The sequence below is a fragment of the Lampetra planeri genome, chromosome 76 (genome assembly GCF_965212315.1).
Source record: "Lampetra planeri chromosome 76, kcLamPlan1.2.h2, whole genome shotgun sequence".
NCBI lineage: Eukaryota > Metazoa > Chordata > Hyperoartia > Petromyzontiformes > Petromyzontidae > Lampetra > Lampetra planeri.
Window position 1 is genome coordinate 3,338,442 of NC_136181.1, and position 19,260 is coordinate 3,357,701.

General features: G+C 57.7%; 1 protein-coding gene across 1 annotated transcript in view; it reads right to left on the reverse strand.

Annotated features, from left to right (window-relative positions):
* Positions 1-16,119, reverse strand: part of LOC144737975 (uncharacterized) — a 20,159-nt gene extending 4,040 nt beyond the window's left edge. The window contains exons 1-5 of the mRNA XM_078620890.1: positions 15,856-16,119; positions 7,650-7,805; positions 5,969-6,114; positions 5,019-5,252; positions 1,488-1,760 (exon numbers count right to left, since the gene is read on the reverse strand). Coding sequence (XP_078477016.1) covers positions 1,488-1,760; positions 5,019-5,252; positions 5,969-6,114; positions 7,650-7,800 — 804 coding nt within the window. The 5' untranslated portion in view covers positions 7,801-7,805; positions 15,856-16,119. The remainder of the gene's footprint in view (positions 1-1,487; positions 1,761-5,018; positions 5,253-5,968; positions 6,115-7,649; positions 7,806-15,855) is intronic.
* Between the last annotated feature and the right edge of the window lie 3,141 nt (positions 16,120-19,260).

A 19,260-nucleotide genomic window follows, 5' to 3' on the forward strand; every position in this document is an offset into this window, starting at 1 on the left:
CCACCCTCACCACCCTCACCACCCTCACCACCACCCTCACCACCCTCACCACCACCCTCACCACCCTCACCACCCTCACCACCACCCTCACCACCACCCTCACCACCCTCACCACCACCCTCACTACCCTCACCACCCTCACCATCACCCTCACCACCCTCACCACCCTCACCCTCACCACCACTCACCTCCACGAGGGCCTGTAGTAGCCCACCGCGGGGCTGGTGGTAGACGCTGCCTCACCACCCTCACCACCCTCACCACCACCCTCACCACCCTCACCACCCTCACCACCCTCACCACCACCCTCACCACCCTCACCACCCTCACCACCCTCACCACCCTCACCACCCTCACCACCACCCTCACCACCCTCACCACCACCCTCACCACCCTCACCACCACCCTCACCACCCTCACCACCCTCACCACCACCCTCACCACCCTCACCACCACCCTCACTACCCTCACCACCCTCACCATCACCCTCACCACCCTCACCCTCACCACCACTCACCTCCACGAGGGCCTGTAGTAGCCCACGGCGGGGCTGGTGGTAGACGCTGCCTCACCACCACCCTCACCACCACCCTCACCACCCTCACCACCACCCTCACTACCCTCACCACCCTCACCATCACCCTCACCACCCTCACCACCCTCACCCTCACCACCACTCACCTCCACGAGGGCCTGTAGTAGCCCACGGCGGGGCTGGTGGTAGACGCTGCCTCACCACCACCCTCACCACCACCCTCACCACCCTCACCACCACCCTCACCACCACTCACCTCCACCCTCACCGCCCTCACCACCCTCACCACCACCCTCACCACTACCACCCCCCTCACCACCCTCACCACCCCCCTCACCACCCTCACCACCACCCTCCTCACCCTCATCCTCACCACCACCCTCACCACCCTCACCACCCCCCTCACCACCCTCACCACCCCCCTCACCACCCCCCTCACCACTCACCTCCACGAGGGCCTGTAGTAGCCCACCGCGGGGCTGGTGGTAGACGCTGCCTCACCACCCTCACCACCACCCTCACCACCCTCACCACCACCCTCACCACCCCCCTCACCACTCACCTCCACGAGGGCCTGTAGTAGCCCACCGCGGGGCTGGTGGTAGACGCTGCCTCACCACCCTCACCACCCTCACCACCACCCTCACCACCACCCTCACCACCCTCACCACCACCCTCACCACCCCCCTCACCACTCACCTCCACGAGGGCCTGTAGTAGCCCACCGCGGGGCTGGTGGTAGACGCTGCCTCACCACCCTCACCACCACCCTCACCACCCTCACCACCACCCTCACCACCCCCCTCACCACTCACCTCCACGAGGGCCTGTAGTAGCCCACCGCGGGGCTGGTGGTAGACGCTGCCTCACCACCCTCACCACCCTCACCACCACCCTCACCACCACCCTCACCACCCTCACCACCACCCTCACCACCCCCCTCACCACTCACCTCCACGAGGGCCTGTAGTAGCCCACCGCGGGGCTGGTGGTAGACGCTGCATCGCTTCATCACCCTCCGCAGCGGTGGGGCGGGCAGCAGCACGGACACCCCCAGCCTCTCCTCCTCCTCCTCCTCCTCACCACGCTCCTCACCACCACCACCCCCCTCCTCACCCTCGTGCTCACCACCCTCACCACCACCACCACCAGCAGCGCCCCCCCCCTGCTGCTGCTGCTGCTGCAGAGGTCTCCAGCTCAGCAGCAGCAGCTGCTGCAGCCGCAGCTTGCAGACGCACAGACACAGCGCGTGAGTCTGTGCGTGTGTGGTGTGTGTGTGTGAGTGTGTGTGTGTGAGTGTGTGTGTGTGTGGTGAGTGTGTGTGTGGTGTGTGTGGTGTGTGTGTGGTGAGTGTGGTGTGTGTGAGTGTGTGTGTGAGTGTGTGTGTGTGTGGTGAGTGTGTGAGTCTGTGTGTGTGTGTGGTGTGTGTGGTGTGTGTATGGTGAGTGTGGTGTGTGTGAGTGTGTGTGTGAGTGTGTGTGTGAGTCTGTGTGTGTGTGGTGAGTCTGTGTGTGGTGAGTGTGTGAGTGTGTGTGTGAGTGTGTGTGTGGTGTGTGTGTGTGGTGTGTGTGTGTGTGGTGTGTGTGTGTTTGTGTGTGGTGAGTGTGTGTGGTGTGTGTGTGTCTGTGTGTGTGTGGTGTGGTGAGTGTGTGTGGTGAGTCTGTGTGTGTGTGTGGTGTGTGAGTCTGTGTGTGGCGAGTGTGTCTGTGTGTGTGGTGAGTCTGTGTGTGTGCGGCAGCAGCAGCTGCTGCAGCCGCAGCTTGCAGACGCACAGACACAACGCGTGAGGCTGTGTGTGTGTGTGGTGAGTGTGTGTGAGTCTGTGTGTGTGTGTGTGTGTGGTGAGTGTGTGTGAGTCTGTGTGTGTGTGTGTGGTGAGTGTGTGTGAGTCTGTGTGTGTGTGGTGTGTGTGTGTGGTGTGTGTGTGTGAGTCTGTGTGTGTGAGTGAGTCTGTGTGTGTGTGAGTCTGTGTGTGTGAGTGTGTGAGTCTGTGTGTGTCTCTGTGTGTGTGTGTGAGTCTGTGTGAGTCTGTGAGTCTGTGTGTCTGTGTATGTGTGTGAGTGTGTGTCTCTCTCTGTGTGTCTCTCTGTGTGTCTGTGTGAGTCTCTCTGTCTGTGTCTGTGTGTGTCTCTCTGTGTGTGTCTCTCTGTGTGTGTCTCTGTGTGTGTGTATGTGAGTGTGAGTCTCTGTGTGAGTCTGTGTGTGTCTGTGTCTCTGTGTGTGTGTGTATGTGTGTGAGTGTGAGTCTCTGTGTGAGTCTGTGTGTGTCTGTGTCTCTGTGTGTGTGTGTATGTGTATGAGTGTGAGTCTCTGTGTGAGTCTGTGTGTGTCTGTGTCTCTGTGTGTGTGTGTATGTGTATGAGTGTGAGTCTCTGTGTGAGTCTGTGTGTGTCTGTGTCTCTGTGTGTGTGTATGTGTATGAGTGTGAGTCTCTGTGTGAGTCTGTGTGTGTCTGTGTCTCTGTGTGTGTGTGTGTATGTGTATGAGTGTGAGTCTCTGTGTGAGTCTGTGTGTGTCTGTGTCTCTGTGTGTGTGTGTATGTGTATGAGTGTGAGTCTCTGTGTGAGTCTGTGTGTGTCTGTGTCTCTGTGTGTGTGTGTATGTGTGTGAGTCTCTGTGTGATTCTGTGTGTGTCTGTGTCTCTGTGTGTGTGTGTATGTGTATGAGTGTGAGTCTCTGTGTGAGTCTGTGTGTGTCTGTGTCTCTGTGTGTGTGTGTATGTGTGTGAGTCTCTGTGTGAGTCTGTGTGTGTCTGTGTCTCTGTGTGTGTATGTGTATGTGTGTGAGTCTCTGTGTGAGTCTGTGTGTGTCTGTGTCTCTGTGTGTGTGTGTATGTGAGTGTGAGTCTCTGTGTGAGTCTGTGTGTGTCTGTGTCTCTGTGTGTGTGTGTATGTATGTGAGTGTGAGTCTCTGTGTGAGTCTGTGTGTGTCTGTGTCTCTGTGTGTGTGTGTATGTATGTGAGTGTGAGTCTCTGTGCGTGTCTGTGTGTGTCTGTGTCTCTGTGTGTGTGTGTATGTGTGTGAGTGTGAGTCTCTGTGCGTGTCTGTGTGTGTCTGTGTCTCTGTGTGTGTGTGTGTATGTGAGTGTGAGTCTCTGTGTGAGTCTGTGTGTGTCTGTGTCTCTGTGTGTGTGTGTATGTGTGTGAGTGTGAGTCTCTGTGTGAGTCTGTGTGTGTCTGTGTCTCTGTGTGTGTGTGTGTATGTGTGTGAGTGTGAGTCTCTGTGTGAGTCTGTGTGTGTCTGTGTCTCTGTGTGTGTGTGTATGTGTATGAGTGTGAGTCTCTGTGTGAGTCTGTGTGTGTCTGTGTCTCTGTGTGTGTGTGTATGTGTGTGAGTCTCTGTGTGAGTCTGTGTGTGTCTGTGTCTCTGTGTGTGTGTGTATGTGTGTGAGTGTGAGTCTCTGTGTGAGTCTGTGTGTGTCTGTGTCTCTGTGTGTGTGTGTATGTGTGTGAGTGTGAGTCTCTGTGTGAGTCTGTGTGTGTCTGTGTCTCTGTGTGTGTGTGTATGTGTGTGAGTGTGAGTCTCTGTGTGAGTCTGTGTGTGTCTGAGTCTCTGTGTGTGTGTGTATGTGTGTGTCTGTGTGTGTGTGTCTCTGTGTGTGTGTGGTGAGTCTGTGTGTGTGTGTGTCTGTGTCTCTGTGTGTGTGTGTGTATGTGTGTGAGTGTGAGTCTCTGTGTGAGTCTGTGTGTGTCTGTGTCTCTGTGTGTGTGTGTGTATGTGTGTGAGTGTGAGTCTCTGTGTGAGTCTGTGTGTGTCTGTGTCTCTGTGTGTGTGTGTGTATGAGTGTGAGTCTCTGTGCGTGTCTGTGTGTGTCTGTGTCTCTGTGTGTGTGTGTATGTGTGTGAGTCTCTGTGTGAGTCTGTGTGTGTCTGTGTCTCTGTGTGTGTGTGTATGTGTGTGAGTGTGAGTCTCTGTGTGAGTCTGTGTGTGTCTGTGTCTCTGTGTGTGTGTGTATGTGTGTGAGTGTGAGTCTCTGTGTGAGTCTGTGTGTGTCTGAGTCTCTGTGTGTGTGTGTATGTGTGTGTCTGTGTGTGTGTGTCTCTGTGTGTGTGTGGTGAGTCTGTGTGTGTGTGTGTCTGTGTCTCTGTGTGTGTGTGTGTGTATGTGTGTGAGTGTGAGTCTCTGTGTGAGTCTGTGTGTGTCTGTGTCTCTGTGTGTGTGTGTGTATGTGTGTGAGTGTGAGTCTCTGTGTGAGTCTGTGTGTGTCTGTGTCTCTGTGTGTGTGTGTGTATGAGTGTGAGTCTCTGTGCGTGTCTGTGTGTGTCTGTGTCTCTGTGTGTGTGTGTATGTGTGTGAGTCTCTGTGTGAGTCTGTGTGTGTCTGTGTCTCTGTGTGTGTGTGTATGTGTGTGAGTGTGAGTCTCTGTGTGAGTCTGTGTGTGTCTGTGTCTCTGTGTGTGTGTGTGTATGAGTGTGAGTCTCTGTGCGTGTCTGTGTGTGTGTGTGTCTCTGTGTGTGTGTGTGCTGTGTGCTCTCCCCCTCACCTGCCTCCCGCTGCGAGCGTCGCTGAGCCTCTTGATCCGGCGGAACTCGGCGAGTCCGTCCTGCGCCGCCTGGCGCGCCAGCGCCGCGGCCCGGCGCGCCTGTGCCGGGGCGCTGGCCAGAGCCGCGTGGCAGCGCAGCGCCACCGCCTTGTGGCGCCCCTCGTGCCGGTACACCCACAGCAGCAGGCGCGGGCACGCCGGGTCCGGGGCGGCGCACCACGTCACCCGCGACAACTGCCGGGCACCAGCCGTGTCACCACCACCGTCACCGTCACCACCACCGTCACCGTCACCCACTACCGTTACCACCACCACCGTCACCACCACCGTCACCACCACCGTCACCGTCACCCACTACCGTTACCACCACCACCGTCACCACCACCGTCACCACCACCGTCACCACCACCCACTACCGTCACCACCACCGTCACCGTCACCACCACCGTCACCACCACCGTCACCGCCACCACCGTCACCACCACCTCCACCACCACCGTCACCACCACCGTCACCACCACCGTCACCACCAACGTCACCACCACCACCGTCACCACCACCGTTACCACCACCGTCACCACCACCACCGCCATCACCACCACCACCACAGACACCACCACTACCATCACCACAGACACCACCACCACTACCCACTACAACAGCCACCACCACAGACACCACCACCACCACTACCATCACCACAGACACCACCACCACTACCCACTACAACAGCCACCACCACAGACACCACCACCACCACTACCATCACCACAGACCGCCATCTATTGAACTTATGACGCTCGGTCCGGACAGCTGTCACTGGACATACGGACCAGGTTTGTTCGTATCTCAACAAGTTCCCATCAGCATCCCAGAGTCGGGGACCAGGAATGTAGCAGCAGCAGCAGCAGCATCATCATCATCAGAGCCAATCGCGTGAGTTGGGTTACCTGGTAGAGGTGGGAGGGCGGTTGTTGTTGGGTGGTGCCGGTGGTGGTGGTTGAGGCGGTGGTGGTGGTGGCGGTGGTGGTGGTCACCGGGCACAAGCGGAGACCTTGGGCGCTCACGGTGAGGATCATCCGCGTGCCGATGGTGCCTGTGTGTGCACCGCCGAGGAGGAGACGGAGTGGAGAGCGGGAGGGTTATTGTGGTGGTGATGGTGATGATGGTGGTGATGGTGGTGATGGTGGTGATGGTGGTGGTGATGGTGATGATGGTGGTGATGGTGATGATGGTGGTGATGGTGGTGATGGTGGTGATGGTGGTGATGGTGGTGATGGTGGTGATGGTGATGATGGTGATGGTGGTGATGGTGATGATGGTGGTGATGGTGGTGATGGTGGTGATGGTGGTGATGGTGATGATGGTGGTGATGGTGGTGGTGATGGTGATGATGGTGGTGATGATGGTGGTGATGGTGGTGGTGATGATGGTGGTGATGGTGGTGATGGTGGTGATGGTAATGGTGATGGTGATAATGGTGGTAATGGTGGTGGTGATGATGGTGGTGGTGGTAATGGTGGTGAGTGGTGGCTGTGGTGGTGATGGTGGTGGTGGTGATGGTGGTGGTGATGGTGGTGATGGTGGTGGTGGTGATGATGGTGATGATGATGGTGGTGGTGATGGTGGTGATGATGGTGGTGATGGTGGTGGTGGTGATGGTGGTGGTGGTGATGGTGGTGATGTTGGTGATGGTGGTGGTGATGATGGTGGTGGTGATGGTGATGATGGTGGTGATGATGGTGGTGGTGATGGTGGTGATGGTGGTGATGGTGGTGGTGGTGATGATGGTGATGGTGGTGATGGTGGTGATGGTGGTGGTAATGGTGGTGGTGATGGTGGTGGTGATGATGGTGATGGTGGTGGTGGTGGTGAGTGGTGGCTGTGGTGGTGATGGTGGTGGTAATGGTGGTGAGTAGTGGCTGTGATGGTGGTGATGGTAATGGTGGTGATGGTGGTGGTGGTGGTGATGATGATGGTGGTGGTGGTGGTAATGGTGGTAATGGTGGTGAGTGGTGGTGGTGATGGTGGTGCACAAAAGTTCTGCCAATCCCCACTCTACCACCACTACCACCACCACTCACCACCATTACCACCACCACAATCACACACCACCACCACCACGACTCACTACCACCACGCACCGTGCTGGCTGCGTGCCCACTAGCACCACCACCACCACCACCATCACACACCACCACCACCACCACCTACACCACCACTACCACTCACTACCACCACCACCACTACCACACCACCACCACCAGCACCACCGCCACCGCCACCACCAGCACCAGCACCACCATCACCATCACCACCACCATCACCACCACCACCACCACCACACACCACCACCATCACCATCACCACCACCAGCACCACCACCACCACACACCACCACCTACACCACCACTACCACTCACTACCACCACCACCACTACCACACCACCACCACCAGCACCACCGCCACCGCCACCACCAGCACCACCACCACCACCTACACCACCTACACCACCACTACCACTCACCACCACCACTACCACACCACCACCACCAGCACCACCACCACCACCACCAGCACCACCACCACCACACACCACCACCACCTACACCACCACTACCACCACGCACCGTGCTGACTGCGTGCCCACACGCGTGCCACTGCGTGTGCCGTAGCCGGGCTGCCCTTGCCGGCGTGGGTGGGCGCGCTGCCCAGGTACGCCACGGGGAAGCACGGCTCCTCCGCCGTGATCTGCAGGACTTGCCTCCTCCTCGCAAACATCGCCCCTTGAGGGCCGGAGGGCGGGAGGGGGCAGCACAACAAGCGGGTCAGCTTCAGACCCACAGAGACACCCGCGGGGAGAAGTGTAGTGTGTAGTGTATAGTGTAGTAGTGTTTAGTGTAGTAGTGTATAGTGTAGTGTATAGTGTAGTGTGTAGTGGATAGTGTAGTGTGTAGTGTATAGTGTAGTAGTGTTTAGTGTAGTAGTGTATAGTGTAGTGTATAGTGTAGTGTGTAGTGGATAGTGTAGTGTGTAGTAACGCTTATGACTCGTTCACACCGGAGTTGGAGGCACACTTGTTTATTTAACACCACACGTTGTGACATACACACTGAGGGGGTATCGGCCCCCTCACCCGTCTATCTGAGGACACACCTCTAGGCTAACCCTAGCCTGCCTCTGAGTCCTCCTCTAATGGGCTAGGGGAGGCTATCTTGGCCCGACACTGGTCAGTCGGGCCCGGTACCCAGAGTCCAGACCAGCACTGGCTCTGGCTCTGGTACCACGCCACTGGCTCGAGCCTGCGCGGTCCTGATAAGGACGGCGTGCCAGGGGGAGACCAGGGCTCTATCTAGGACGTCTTCCGTCTTCTCTTCTTAGCTAACACAACACTCCCGAGCCCTTCGATACATTCCCCTTTTATACCCAACCCCTCCCTGAGGGGTGGGGCCCCGGGGGATCATAATGACCGAATCGACCCCCCAGGGTGTCTGGCGCGGACGTCGCAGAGGGCACCTGCTCGTGCACACATGTAGCCCCGCCTACTGTGTTTGTTTACCATAGGCTGCCATGCATAACGGGCTCTCTCTCTAACACCCCTACATCACTCCCCCCCGCATAGCATGCAGCCGTCCCGGCTGCCAACATACAAAAATTTGACAATAAAGGTGCCTTCACCCCCTGACCGCGCGTGTGCCTCACTATTTTTGAACAATAACAGGAACCAGAACAAGAACGCAACAGCAAGGTGAGAAACAACCCGTCGCACCCCCCCCGAATAAATACGAATTCCGTAAAAAAAACAGCCTATATACAATCAGCAGGGAACCCACCACGCACACACAACACACGGTGAACCCAACATATGTACATCCGAGGAGCGAGGAACACACCACCCACACAACACCCAATAAACACAACAGCTATGTACACATTTTGCCGGCCTCACAACAGTTTGCGCATTTTAGCGCGCGTCCTTGCAGCGGGCCCCTCACACGGGGTAACCCCGCGTGGCGGACCATCAGGTGGCGAATGTCCGTCTTGGGGTGAGCATTCATCCGACTCCGCGTGACCCTTGGCATCCGCAGGCGGGGTGATCGGGCGTGAGCCCGTCACTCCTGATGCTCCTGAAGGTGGCACAGCCGGCAAGGCATTAGGTGAGAGCGACGGAGACGGACCCAGCGAGTCGGCCGACCCCCCACACGTTTGGCCACGCGCGTGTGAAGTGGGATTGTGTACCGCCGCGAAGGGTTTTAACCTAGAGGGGTGCACGAACCATCTCCGCTTCCCCCACTTTATGCGCACGCACTGCGGACGTAACACCTCCACCACTTCCACAGGGCCCCGCCACGGCCGCACCAGTTTAGAGGAGGTCGCCAGTGGCACCTGGGGGCAGTGCAACCATGCCTTGTCCCCCGGCTTCCACTGCAGTATGTGCGCTCGACTCAATCTGAGGCGCTCATTCGCCTTCTGACGGAGGTCAGAGTTTTGCATTGCAGCATCCCGTGCCTCGGTCAATTTGTCCAGATTAAATTTAACATGGTCAGCCAGATTAGTTTTTCCCTGCGGCACGGGGATCCGCAACTGGGCACGAACAGGCGGGTCTGGTTCTCGGCCGTACATGAGGTAAAAGGGAGAAAACCCCGTAGCTGCATGGGGTGCCATCCGGTACGCCGCCAAGACCCCCTGAATTTGTAGGTCCCAATCCGTTTGCGAGTCCGAAACTTGTTGTGATAACATGGACGAGATGGTGCGATGCAAACGTTCGACCATCCCGTCAGTTTGTGGGTGATATGGGGAGGTCCGAATTTTCTTTGTGCCCAGGAGATCGCAGACTTGTCGGAGTAGTTTACCGGAAAAATTCCTGCCCTGGTCGGTCAGCAACCTCTCCGGAGCACCCTTGTCCAGGACATAACCCTGAACAAAGGCCTCCACGATGGCTGCTGCCGACTGGTTGGCCAGAGGCCAGGCCATAGGCCAGCGTGTAAAGTACTCGACACCAGTCAACAAATATCTATTCCCCCTGGGGGTGGCGGGGAATGGTCCCAAAATGTCCAGAGCGACCAGCTCGTTTATCCTGGACACCTTGATCGATTGCAAAGGCGGGTTAGACTCCCGTGCCGGCGGTTTGCGTTGTGCACATTGAGGGCATGATCCCAACAAATCCCCAACATCCCTCGTCATGCCAGGCCAATAAAAATCAAGTTGCAACAAGGCGAGAGTCTTTTGGGTCCCCAGGTGTAGGAGGCGCTCATGAGCGGCCCATACCACCCTACCCCGCAACCCAGTAGGGACCACCAGCCGATGTCGACGTGACTTCCCGTCCCAATGCATCAGCAGACCTTGGCACATTTCCCATGCGTCGGAACCACCTCTTTTCCCCCCCCCCGCACCGCCAACGCGACGTCGCCACCCGAGGAGGGAGACATCCTCCATCTGGAGGCGCCCCCATTCAATGACGGGCAACCCCAACAGGGAATCTTTGCCCTGTTGTTCGATCGAATTAGGAACCAGTGCATCGTCGTCGTTGGCGGCCGCCAAGACAGGTACCGATGTGTCCCCTGGAGGCCTGCAACGTCCAGACCCCAGGAGGCATGCACACTCGGAGGCGGTTGGCAAGCGTGACAGAGCGTCCGCGTTGGTGTGGCGAACGCCCTTACGGTATGTGGTTTGGAAATCGTAATCCTGGAGGACCTCCAACCATCGGGACAATTGTCCCGATGGCTGTTGAACCCTCAGGGCGTACTGCAGTGCCGCATGATCTGTGCGGACGGTGAAATGCCGACCGTACAGATATGGGCGATACTGTTGGACGAAATGGACAATTGCCAACAGTTCCCTACGGGTGACACAATATCGTTGCTCCGCTGGAGACAACACCCGACTGCCGTACGCAACCACACGTTCCACGCCGTCAACCACCTGGGAGAGCACGCCCCCAATACCCGTGTTGCTCGCATCGGTGTCGAGCAAGAACGGTTTTGAAAAATCAGGGTAAATCAGGGGGGGAGCGTTTACCAAAGCATCCCGAAGGGAGCAAAAAGCAGCTTCCTCCTCCTGACCCCAGCAGAACCGAACCCCTTTAGATGTTAAAGCATGTAGGGGTTTGGCGATAGTCGCAAAATTAGCGACGAAGCGTCTATAATACGACGCAAACCCAATGAAACTCCTAACCTCTCCCACTGAGGTGGGAGTCGGCCAGGAGCTAACACACTGCGTTTTGGCGGGATCGGTAGAAATACCTGAGCGCCCCACGATGTGCCCCAAATAACGCACCGACTCGCGTAACAAATGGCATTTTTGGGGCTTAAATTTCAAATTAGCAGCCCGCATCTTTAGGAAAACTGCCCGTAACCTCTGGAGATGTTCCTCAAAAGTTTTGCCAAAGACAATGACGTCATCCAAATAAATCAGGCACGACTCCCATTGCAATCCAGCCAAAACCAATTCCATCAACCGCTGGAAAGTTGCCGGCGCTGAGTGTAAGCCCATCGGCAACCGGTTGAATTGAAACAGGCCGTGCGGAGTACGGAAAGCAGTTTTAGGCTTTGAATCATCGTCCAGAGGAAGCTGCCAGAATCCCGAAAGTAAGTCCAATGTGGAGAAGAATCGCGCTCCCGCCAAGGCGTCAAGCGATTCGTCCATCCGTGGGAGCGGGTATGCGTCGGCAACCGTAATTTTATTAAGGCGCCGAAAGTCAACGCAAAACCGCAACGAACCGTCCTGCTTCTTAACCAGGACGATCGGCGCTCCCCAAGGGCTGTTGGAGGGAGAAATGATGTCGGCGGCTAGCATGTCATCAACAGCCGATTTGACATGGTCCTTTTCGGCGGGACTCAACCGAAAAGGATTCTGGCGTATTGGCGCGCTGTCACCCGTATCAATATGGTGACGCAGCAGATGAGTGCAGCCCAAATCGTATTTATCCCGACTGAAAACGTCGGAAAATTCCCTCAGTAGTGTCTTAAGACGTTGGCGCTCTAAATTTGACAGGTCCGTCGATCCCGCGCAAAGCGCCTCGAGCCACCCTTCATCGCTGTCCGAATGTGGTCGCGGTGCAGGGACAGCGCCGACATGACTCGCGACGGGTTCCTCACAGGGCACCGGCGTTGCGTGAGCAAGCACGGTCCCCTGTGGGACCACCACCGTCTGCGAGCCCACATTGAGGACCGCGATGAAGGGTTCTCCTTCCCCTCTCACTATGGTCTGGGCCGGGAGTAAATTAGGTCCACTGACCCCGGCCCTAGACGGTCCCAGCAGAACCCCTTGAGCCCCAATGCCCTTAGCGAAGGGCCGCCGAAGTTTCAAAGGAATTAACATTTGCGCCCCCGGAGGAACGCGCACCGTTCTATCTACGAACGCCGGCACCGTCGCGAACGCCGTCCGGCTCGTAGCGGGGGATGGCAGAAACGCCATGCGTCGGCCCGATGGGAGCTCAATGCATCCCTGGTCGATTAATATCCTAATCGGCATTTTGGCCAGGAAATCCGTCCCCAGCAGGCACGGAACCGCCAGCGAGGAGGAAACAAAAATCGGCCCAGATAATTTAATATCCCCGACACAAATTTGGGCTCGAATCTGTCCGATGATGCCAAGTGAACCCCCGTTAGCAGCAAAGAATGGCACATTAACAGGCATCAAAGGACGGCTCTGGACAGGGAGAATGTTATAAATCAACTCCGAAATAATGGTCGCCGATGCTCCTGTATCGACCAGGATGCGCACCTCCACCCCATCGATGTGACCCACAACGGCCGACGACCCCGACGACGCGGCTACAACCCGATGGGCCAACACGGACCACTGGCTGGGTTCAATGTGAGTACCCAGAGCGGTGCGTGTTGGTGCCATGGTACGCGATATTGGCCCCCCCTTCGCTGCGGTGTTTGAGTGTGCGACGGGCGTGTGCGTGGGCCAAACGTGAGGGGTGCCGCGACTCGCCGGATTATGATGGTGGAGCTTGTGACGAGGGCCAGCGTCCCGTTGAGGCGTCGTCCCGCGCTGCCGAGGAGAGCGGCACCCCGAGGCGACGTGGCCCCGGATGCCGCAGTTGTAGCAGCGTGGAAGCGCTGGTGGCGACGATGGACGTTGTAGATGGCTCGAACCGGCCCGGTCCTCCCGCGCTCCCGCTCCGTGCTGCCGTCGATGGTTGACGGCGCAAACCTCTTCCGCCGGGAGGGTGGCCGCAGCGACGGCGCGCCCGCTCGCCGCCTTGCTGGCCTTCCGTCGTTGAGAGGACAGGTTTGCGTGGAGGAGACGGGCCGCTTGGAGGGAGCACATTTCTGCATCGTCCTGTGCGACAATGACGATGTCTAAGTCGTCCGCCAGCAAAAGTATCTTCTCTGTCACCATGGCGTCGATCCCTTCGTCGTCCATTCGTGGAAAGGCTTCCTTCGCCAGCGCCAGGAGGCTCGTACGGTACGCCAGGGGCGACTCCTTCGCCCCCCGCTGGCGATTGTAAAAGAGTTGACGACAGTCCGATGGTGGCCCATACACAGCGGACAGCACTTGCATCGCCTTCCGCAGCGTGGAACGCCTCTCCTTCGCTGCCGATGTTAGTGTGGCGAGGGCGTCGCTGTCGAGGAGTGCTGGCAGTGCTCGGAGAGCCTCGGCGTCTGTCCACTGTGCCATCTCCTGGTGAGCGAGGAAGCGCCGCTGGAAGCCGCCCCAGTCGCCCTCCTCGCCCACAAATTCTTTGAGCGGCGGCAGTCGCTGATGTAAGGCAGCGGCTGCAGAGGACGATCGCGCTCCCTCGTCTCCCTCACTCGACTCAGCGTCGGCCCGAAGCAGCGATGGCATCGCCGGTCGCACCCGTGGTGACGCGGCAGGTACTGTACTCCCGCCGTTGGACGCGATGCTTAGAGCGGCCACGCCCTCAACAGCAGCTGCGGCGATGGCGGGAGATTCAAAATGTTGCTCCGTTGAAATGGCGGGAAGGCGCTGTGGTCGTTGGCTGCTGTCGCCTCGTGGCGGTCCCGCAGCCCCCAGCCGCGTGATGTTATCGAGCATGGCGGCTGCGGCGTACAGCAGCTCGGCCAGCTTCGCGTGCGCCTGTCTCAGCCCCTCCGTCGATGGCTCCCCTTCCTCCAGCTGCTGTGGCGTGGATGCACCCAGCCCCGGCTGCTCGATGGCATCTTCAGCCGTCTCGGGCTCTCCAACTGCAGTGGTGTCCTCCGCCCCTGGTACTCCGACTCGAGTCGTCCGGCGTGTATCCATGTTCGTACTTTGTTTCACTTCTGACGCCAGATGTAGTAACGCTTATGACTCGTTCACACCGGAGTTGGAGGCACACTTGTTTATTTAACACCACACGTTGTGACATACACACTGAGGGGGTATCGGCCCCCTCACCCGTCTATCTGAGGACACACCTCTAGGCTAACCCTAGCCTGCCTCTGAGTCCTCCTCTAATGGGCTAGGGGAGGCTATCTTGGCCCGACACTGGTCAGTCGGGCCCGGTACCCAGAGTCCAGACCAGCACTGGCTCTGGCTCTGGTACCACGCCACTGGCTCGAGCCTGCGCGGTCCTGATAAGGACGGCGTGCCAGGGGGAGACCAGGGCTCTATCTAGGACGTCTTCCGTCTTCTCTTCTTAGCTAACACAACACTCCCGAGCCCTTCGATACATTCCCCTTTTATACCCAACCCCTCCCTGAGGGGTGGGGCCCCGGGGGATCATAATGACCGAATCGACCCCCCAGGGTGTCTGGCGCGGACGTCGCAGAGGGCACCTGCTCGTGCACACATGTAGCCCCGCCTACTGTGTTTGTTTACCATAGGCTGCCATGCATAACGGGCTCTCTCTCTAACACCCCTACATGTGTATAGTGTAGTAGTGTAGTGTAGTAGTGTATAGTGTAGTAGTGTATAGTGTAGTGTATAGTGTAGTGGATAGTGTAGTGTGCAGTGTATAGTGTAGTACACTCACTCAGCTTAATAACCAAGCTACAGTCTGCATTATAGACTGCCAGTACACTCAGGGTCTGGGATCGAACCCACGACCTCCTGTAGACCAGGCGAGGTAGTCAACATCTCACAGGGTCCGGGATCGAACCCACGACCTCCTGTAGACCAGGCGAGGTAGTCAACATCTCACAGGGTCTGGGATCGAACCCACGACCTCCTGTAGACCAGGCGAGGTGGTCAACATCTCACAGGGTCCGGGATCGAACCCACGACCTCCTGTATACCAGGCGAGGTAGTCAACATCTCACAGGGTCTGGGATCGAACCCACGACCTCCTGTAGACCAGGCGAGGTAGTCAACATCTCACAGGGTCTGGGATCGAACCCACGACCTCCTGTAGACCAGGCGAGGTAGTCAACATCTCACAGGGTCTGGGATCGAACCCACGACCTCCTGTAGACCAGGCGAGGTAGTCAACATCTCACAGGGGTCGAGATCGAACCCACAATCTCCAGGAATCGGCGCTTATCCATTGTGCGATTTACAATGAAAGTCGCGTTCACAATTCGTAGTCTGGATAGGCACCCCCCCCCCCACATGGTCTATCCACTGCTGGCTGAGCAGCCAATCAGCTGCGCGCTAGAGGTCAGCCGAATCACTTTAAATACAAACACCGAGAAGTATTATTGATTATGTCACCTCACCAGGCTCCCCCACACCGAGCTCATAGCTTATAAACTATAATAAACATCATTATTATATTTGTTTTAGCAATCGAACCGCGTAGATTTCGCGCAGTAAACGCGGAATCTTAATGAATTTCGACGTTTCGCGGCCCGATCCGACCGCAGGCGAGAGGGACGTGAGCGTCCACTTCGTGAATTTATTTTAAAAATATAAAAATTTAATATTTTTAAACAATTTTTTTACCTCACGACGCGTCACGATCGCGCCCGTTACCGATCTCCATCGAAGTCCGTTCACCCGTCAACAAAAAAAATCAAAAACATCTTAAAAATAAACATTAAAATTGAAACGTCTCGTTGCCTTGTTATGTATACATATACATACACACACGCACGCACACACAACGCGCGCGCGCGTGTTTATATATAAAGATGTATAAATATTCGCGAGTAATTGAAGACGGCGGAATCGCCAGCCGCCTCTGACCTTGCCCCGACCGACTGAGCCGGGCGAGCGGGCGAGAGCCGCCTTTTATACGGGGACAGATTCGGATTCACCAAACGCCCCAGGGGCGCCAGTTGCGTTGGTGACCGCGGCGGGTGACTATGGGAGGGTTGCCCCCGGGGCGTTTTGAGAACGCGAAGCTTTGAGCCGCCCACCCCCGCTTCAAATGCACAGCAGCAGCGAACCGATCAGGGTCTGGGATCGAACCCACGACCTCCTGTAGACCCGGCGAGGTAGTCAACATCTCACAGGGTGAGTCTGTGGGTCTCTGCGTGGTGAGTCTGTGGGTCTCTGTGTGGTGAGTCTGTGGGTCTCTGCGTGGTGAGTCTGTGGGTCTCTGTGTGGTGAGTCTGTGGGTCTCTATGAGTGAGTCTGTGGGTCTCTATGAGCGAGTCTGTTGGTCTCTGCGTGGTGAGTCTGTTGGTCTCTGCGTGGTGAGTCTGGGTCTCTGCGTGGTGAGTCTGTGGGTCTCTGTGTGGTGAGTCTGTGGGTCTCTATGAGTGAGTCTGTGGGTCTCTGTGTGGTGAGTCTGTGGGTCTCTATGAGTGAGTCTGTGGGTCTCTGTGTGGTGAGTCTGTGGGTCTCTATGAGTGAGTCTGTGGGTCTCTATGAGTGAGTCTGTGGGTCTCTGTGTGGTCTGTGGGTCTCTGTGTGGTGAGTCTGTGGGTCTCTGTGTGGTGAGTCTGTGGGTCTCTGTGTGGTGAGTCTGTGGGTCTCTATGAGCGAGTCTGTGGGTCTCTGTGTGGTGAGTCTGTGGGTCTCTGTGTGGTGAGTCTCTGGGTCTCTGTGTGGCGAGTCTGTGGGTCTCTGTGTGGCGAGTCTGTGGGTCTCTGTGTGGTGAGTCTGTGGGTCTCTGCGTGGTGAGTCTGTGGGTCTCTGTGTGGTGAGTCTGTGGGTCTCTGTGTGGTGAGTCTGTGGGTCTCTGAGTGAGTCTGTGGGTCTCTGTATGGTGAGTCTGTGGGTCTCTGCGTGGTGAGTCTGTGGGTCTCTGCGTGGTGAGTCTGTGGGTCTCTGCGTGGTGAGTCTGTGGGTCTCTATGAGTGAGTCTGTGGGTCTCTGTGTGGTGAGTCTGTGGGTCTCTGTGTGGTGAGTCTGTGGGTCTCTGTATGGTGAGTCTGTGGGTCTCTGTGTGGTGAGTCTGTGGGTCTCTGCGTGGTGAGTCTGTGGGTCTCTGTGTGGTGAGTCTGTGGGTCTCTGTGTGGCGAGTCTGTGGGTCTCTGTGTGGTGAGTCTGTGGGTCTCTGTGTGGCGAGTCTGTGGTCTCTGTGTGGTGAGTCTGTGGGTCTCTGCGTGGTGAGTCTGTGGGTCTCTGTGTGGTGAGTCTGTGGGTCTCTGTGTGGTGAGTCTGTGGGTCTCTATGAGCGAGTCTGTGGGTCTCTGTATGGTGAGTCTGTGGGTCTCTGCGTGGTGAGTCTGTGGGTCTCTGTATGGTGAGTCTGTGGGTCTCTGTGTGGTGAGTCTGTGGGTCTCTGTGTGGTGAGTCTGTGGGTCTCTGTGTGGTGAGTCTGTGGGTCTCTGTGTGGTGAGTCTGTGGGTCTCTGTGTGGTGAGTCTGTGGGTCTCTGTGTGGTGAGTCTGTGGGTCTCTATGAGTGAGTCTGTGGGTCTCTGTGTGGTGAGTCTGTGGGTCTCTGTGAGTGAGTCTGTGGGTCTCTGTGTGGTGAGTCTGTGGGTCTCTGTGAGTGAGTCTGTGGGTCTCTGTGTGGTGAGTCTGTGGGTCTCTATGAGTGAGTCTGTGGGTCTCTGTGTGGTCTGTGGGTCTCTGTGTGGTGAGTCTGTGGGTCTGTGTGTGGTGAGTCTGTGGGTCTCTGTGTGGTCTGTGGGTCTCTGTGTGGTGAGTCTGTGGGTCTCTGTGTGGTGAGTCTGTGGGTCTCTGTGTGGTGAGTCTGTGGGTCTCTATGAGTGAGTCTGTGGGTCTCTGTGTGCTTCAGAGCCCACTAAAAACGCACAGAGCGAGACCTCCAGCATCAGTGCCAACAGAGAGTGTTTATTGACGAGGAGAAAAAGTTCATTCCGTTTGTGAACGCAAAGCGGCGACCATCGACAACTCGGGCTGCGACATCTCAGCTCATTGGAGGCGGCGGCCGATTTCATCAAGAGGGAGAGTTGTCGTGTCACTCAGATACATGCAGAGAGCGGGAGGGGGGGGGAGAGGGGGGGGAGAGGGGGGGGGGGCAGGGAGGGGGGGGGGGCAGAGAGGAGGGGGTTGGAGAGGAGGGAGGGAGGGGGTGGAGGGGGAGGAGAGGGGGGAGGAGGGGGGGGGGGTGGAGAGGGGGGAGGGGGGGGGGGGGAAGGGGGGGGGGACAGAGAGGAGGGGGGGGTGGAGAGGGGAGGTGGAGAGGGGGGGGGAGAGGGGGGGCGGAGGGGGGGGGGAGAGAGAGGGGGGGGGGGTGGAGAGGGGGGGGTGGAGAGGGGGGGGGGTGGAGAGGGGGAGGAGGGGGGGGGCTAGAGAGAGAGGGGGGGGGCGGAGGGGGGGGGGGGAGGAGAGAGGGGGGGGGGTGGAGAGGGGGGGTGGAGAGGGGGGGGGGGGTGGAGAGGGGGAGGAGGGGGGAGGGGGGCTAGAGAGAGAGGGGGGGGGGGTCTAGGACCCTGAGACCCGGTCTCCCCAAGTCCCCTCTGGACCCCCAGTCTGCGCTCGTTTGCGATAAACTAATTCATTGGCGGCGGTGAGGAGCACTGGACGCTCTCTCTGGGCTCGCTGCTGCTGCTGCAGCTGCTGCTGCTGAGTCTGTAGCCGAGGGGCACCCCCAGCGGCAGCTGTCCCTGCTGCTGCTGCAGCTGCAGCTGCGGCGATTTAATTTCATTGTGATAATCATGAACTTGCACGTTGACAATGTCCACCAGTCTGGGGCGACACCTGCCACGCGGCACACGGGGCTGGGGCTGTGGTGGTGGTGGTTGTGGTGGTGGTGGTGGTTGTGGTGGTTGTGGTGGTGGTAGTAGTGGTGGTGGTAGCAGTGGTGGCGATGGCTGTGGTGGGTGGTGGTTGTGGGGTGCCGGTGGTTGTGGAGTTCTGGTGGTGGCTGTGGTGGCAGTGGTTGTTGGTGGTGCTTGCAGTGGTGGTGACAGTGACGATGGTGGTGGTGGTGAGTGGCCTAAGGAGCCGGCTGCAGGTACTGGGCGAGAGAACATGTGCAGCTCGCTGTC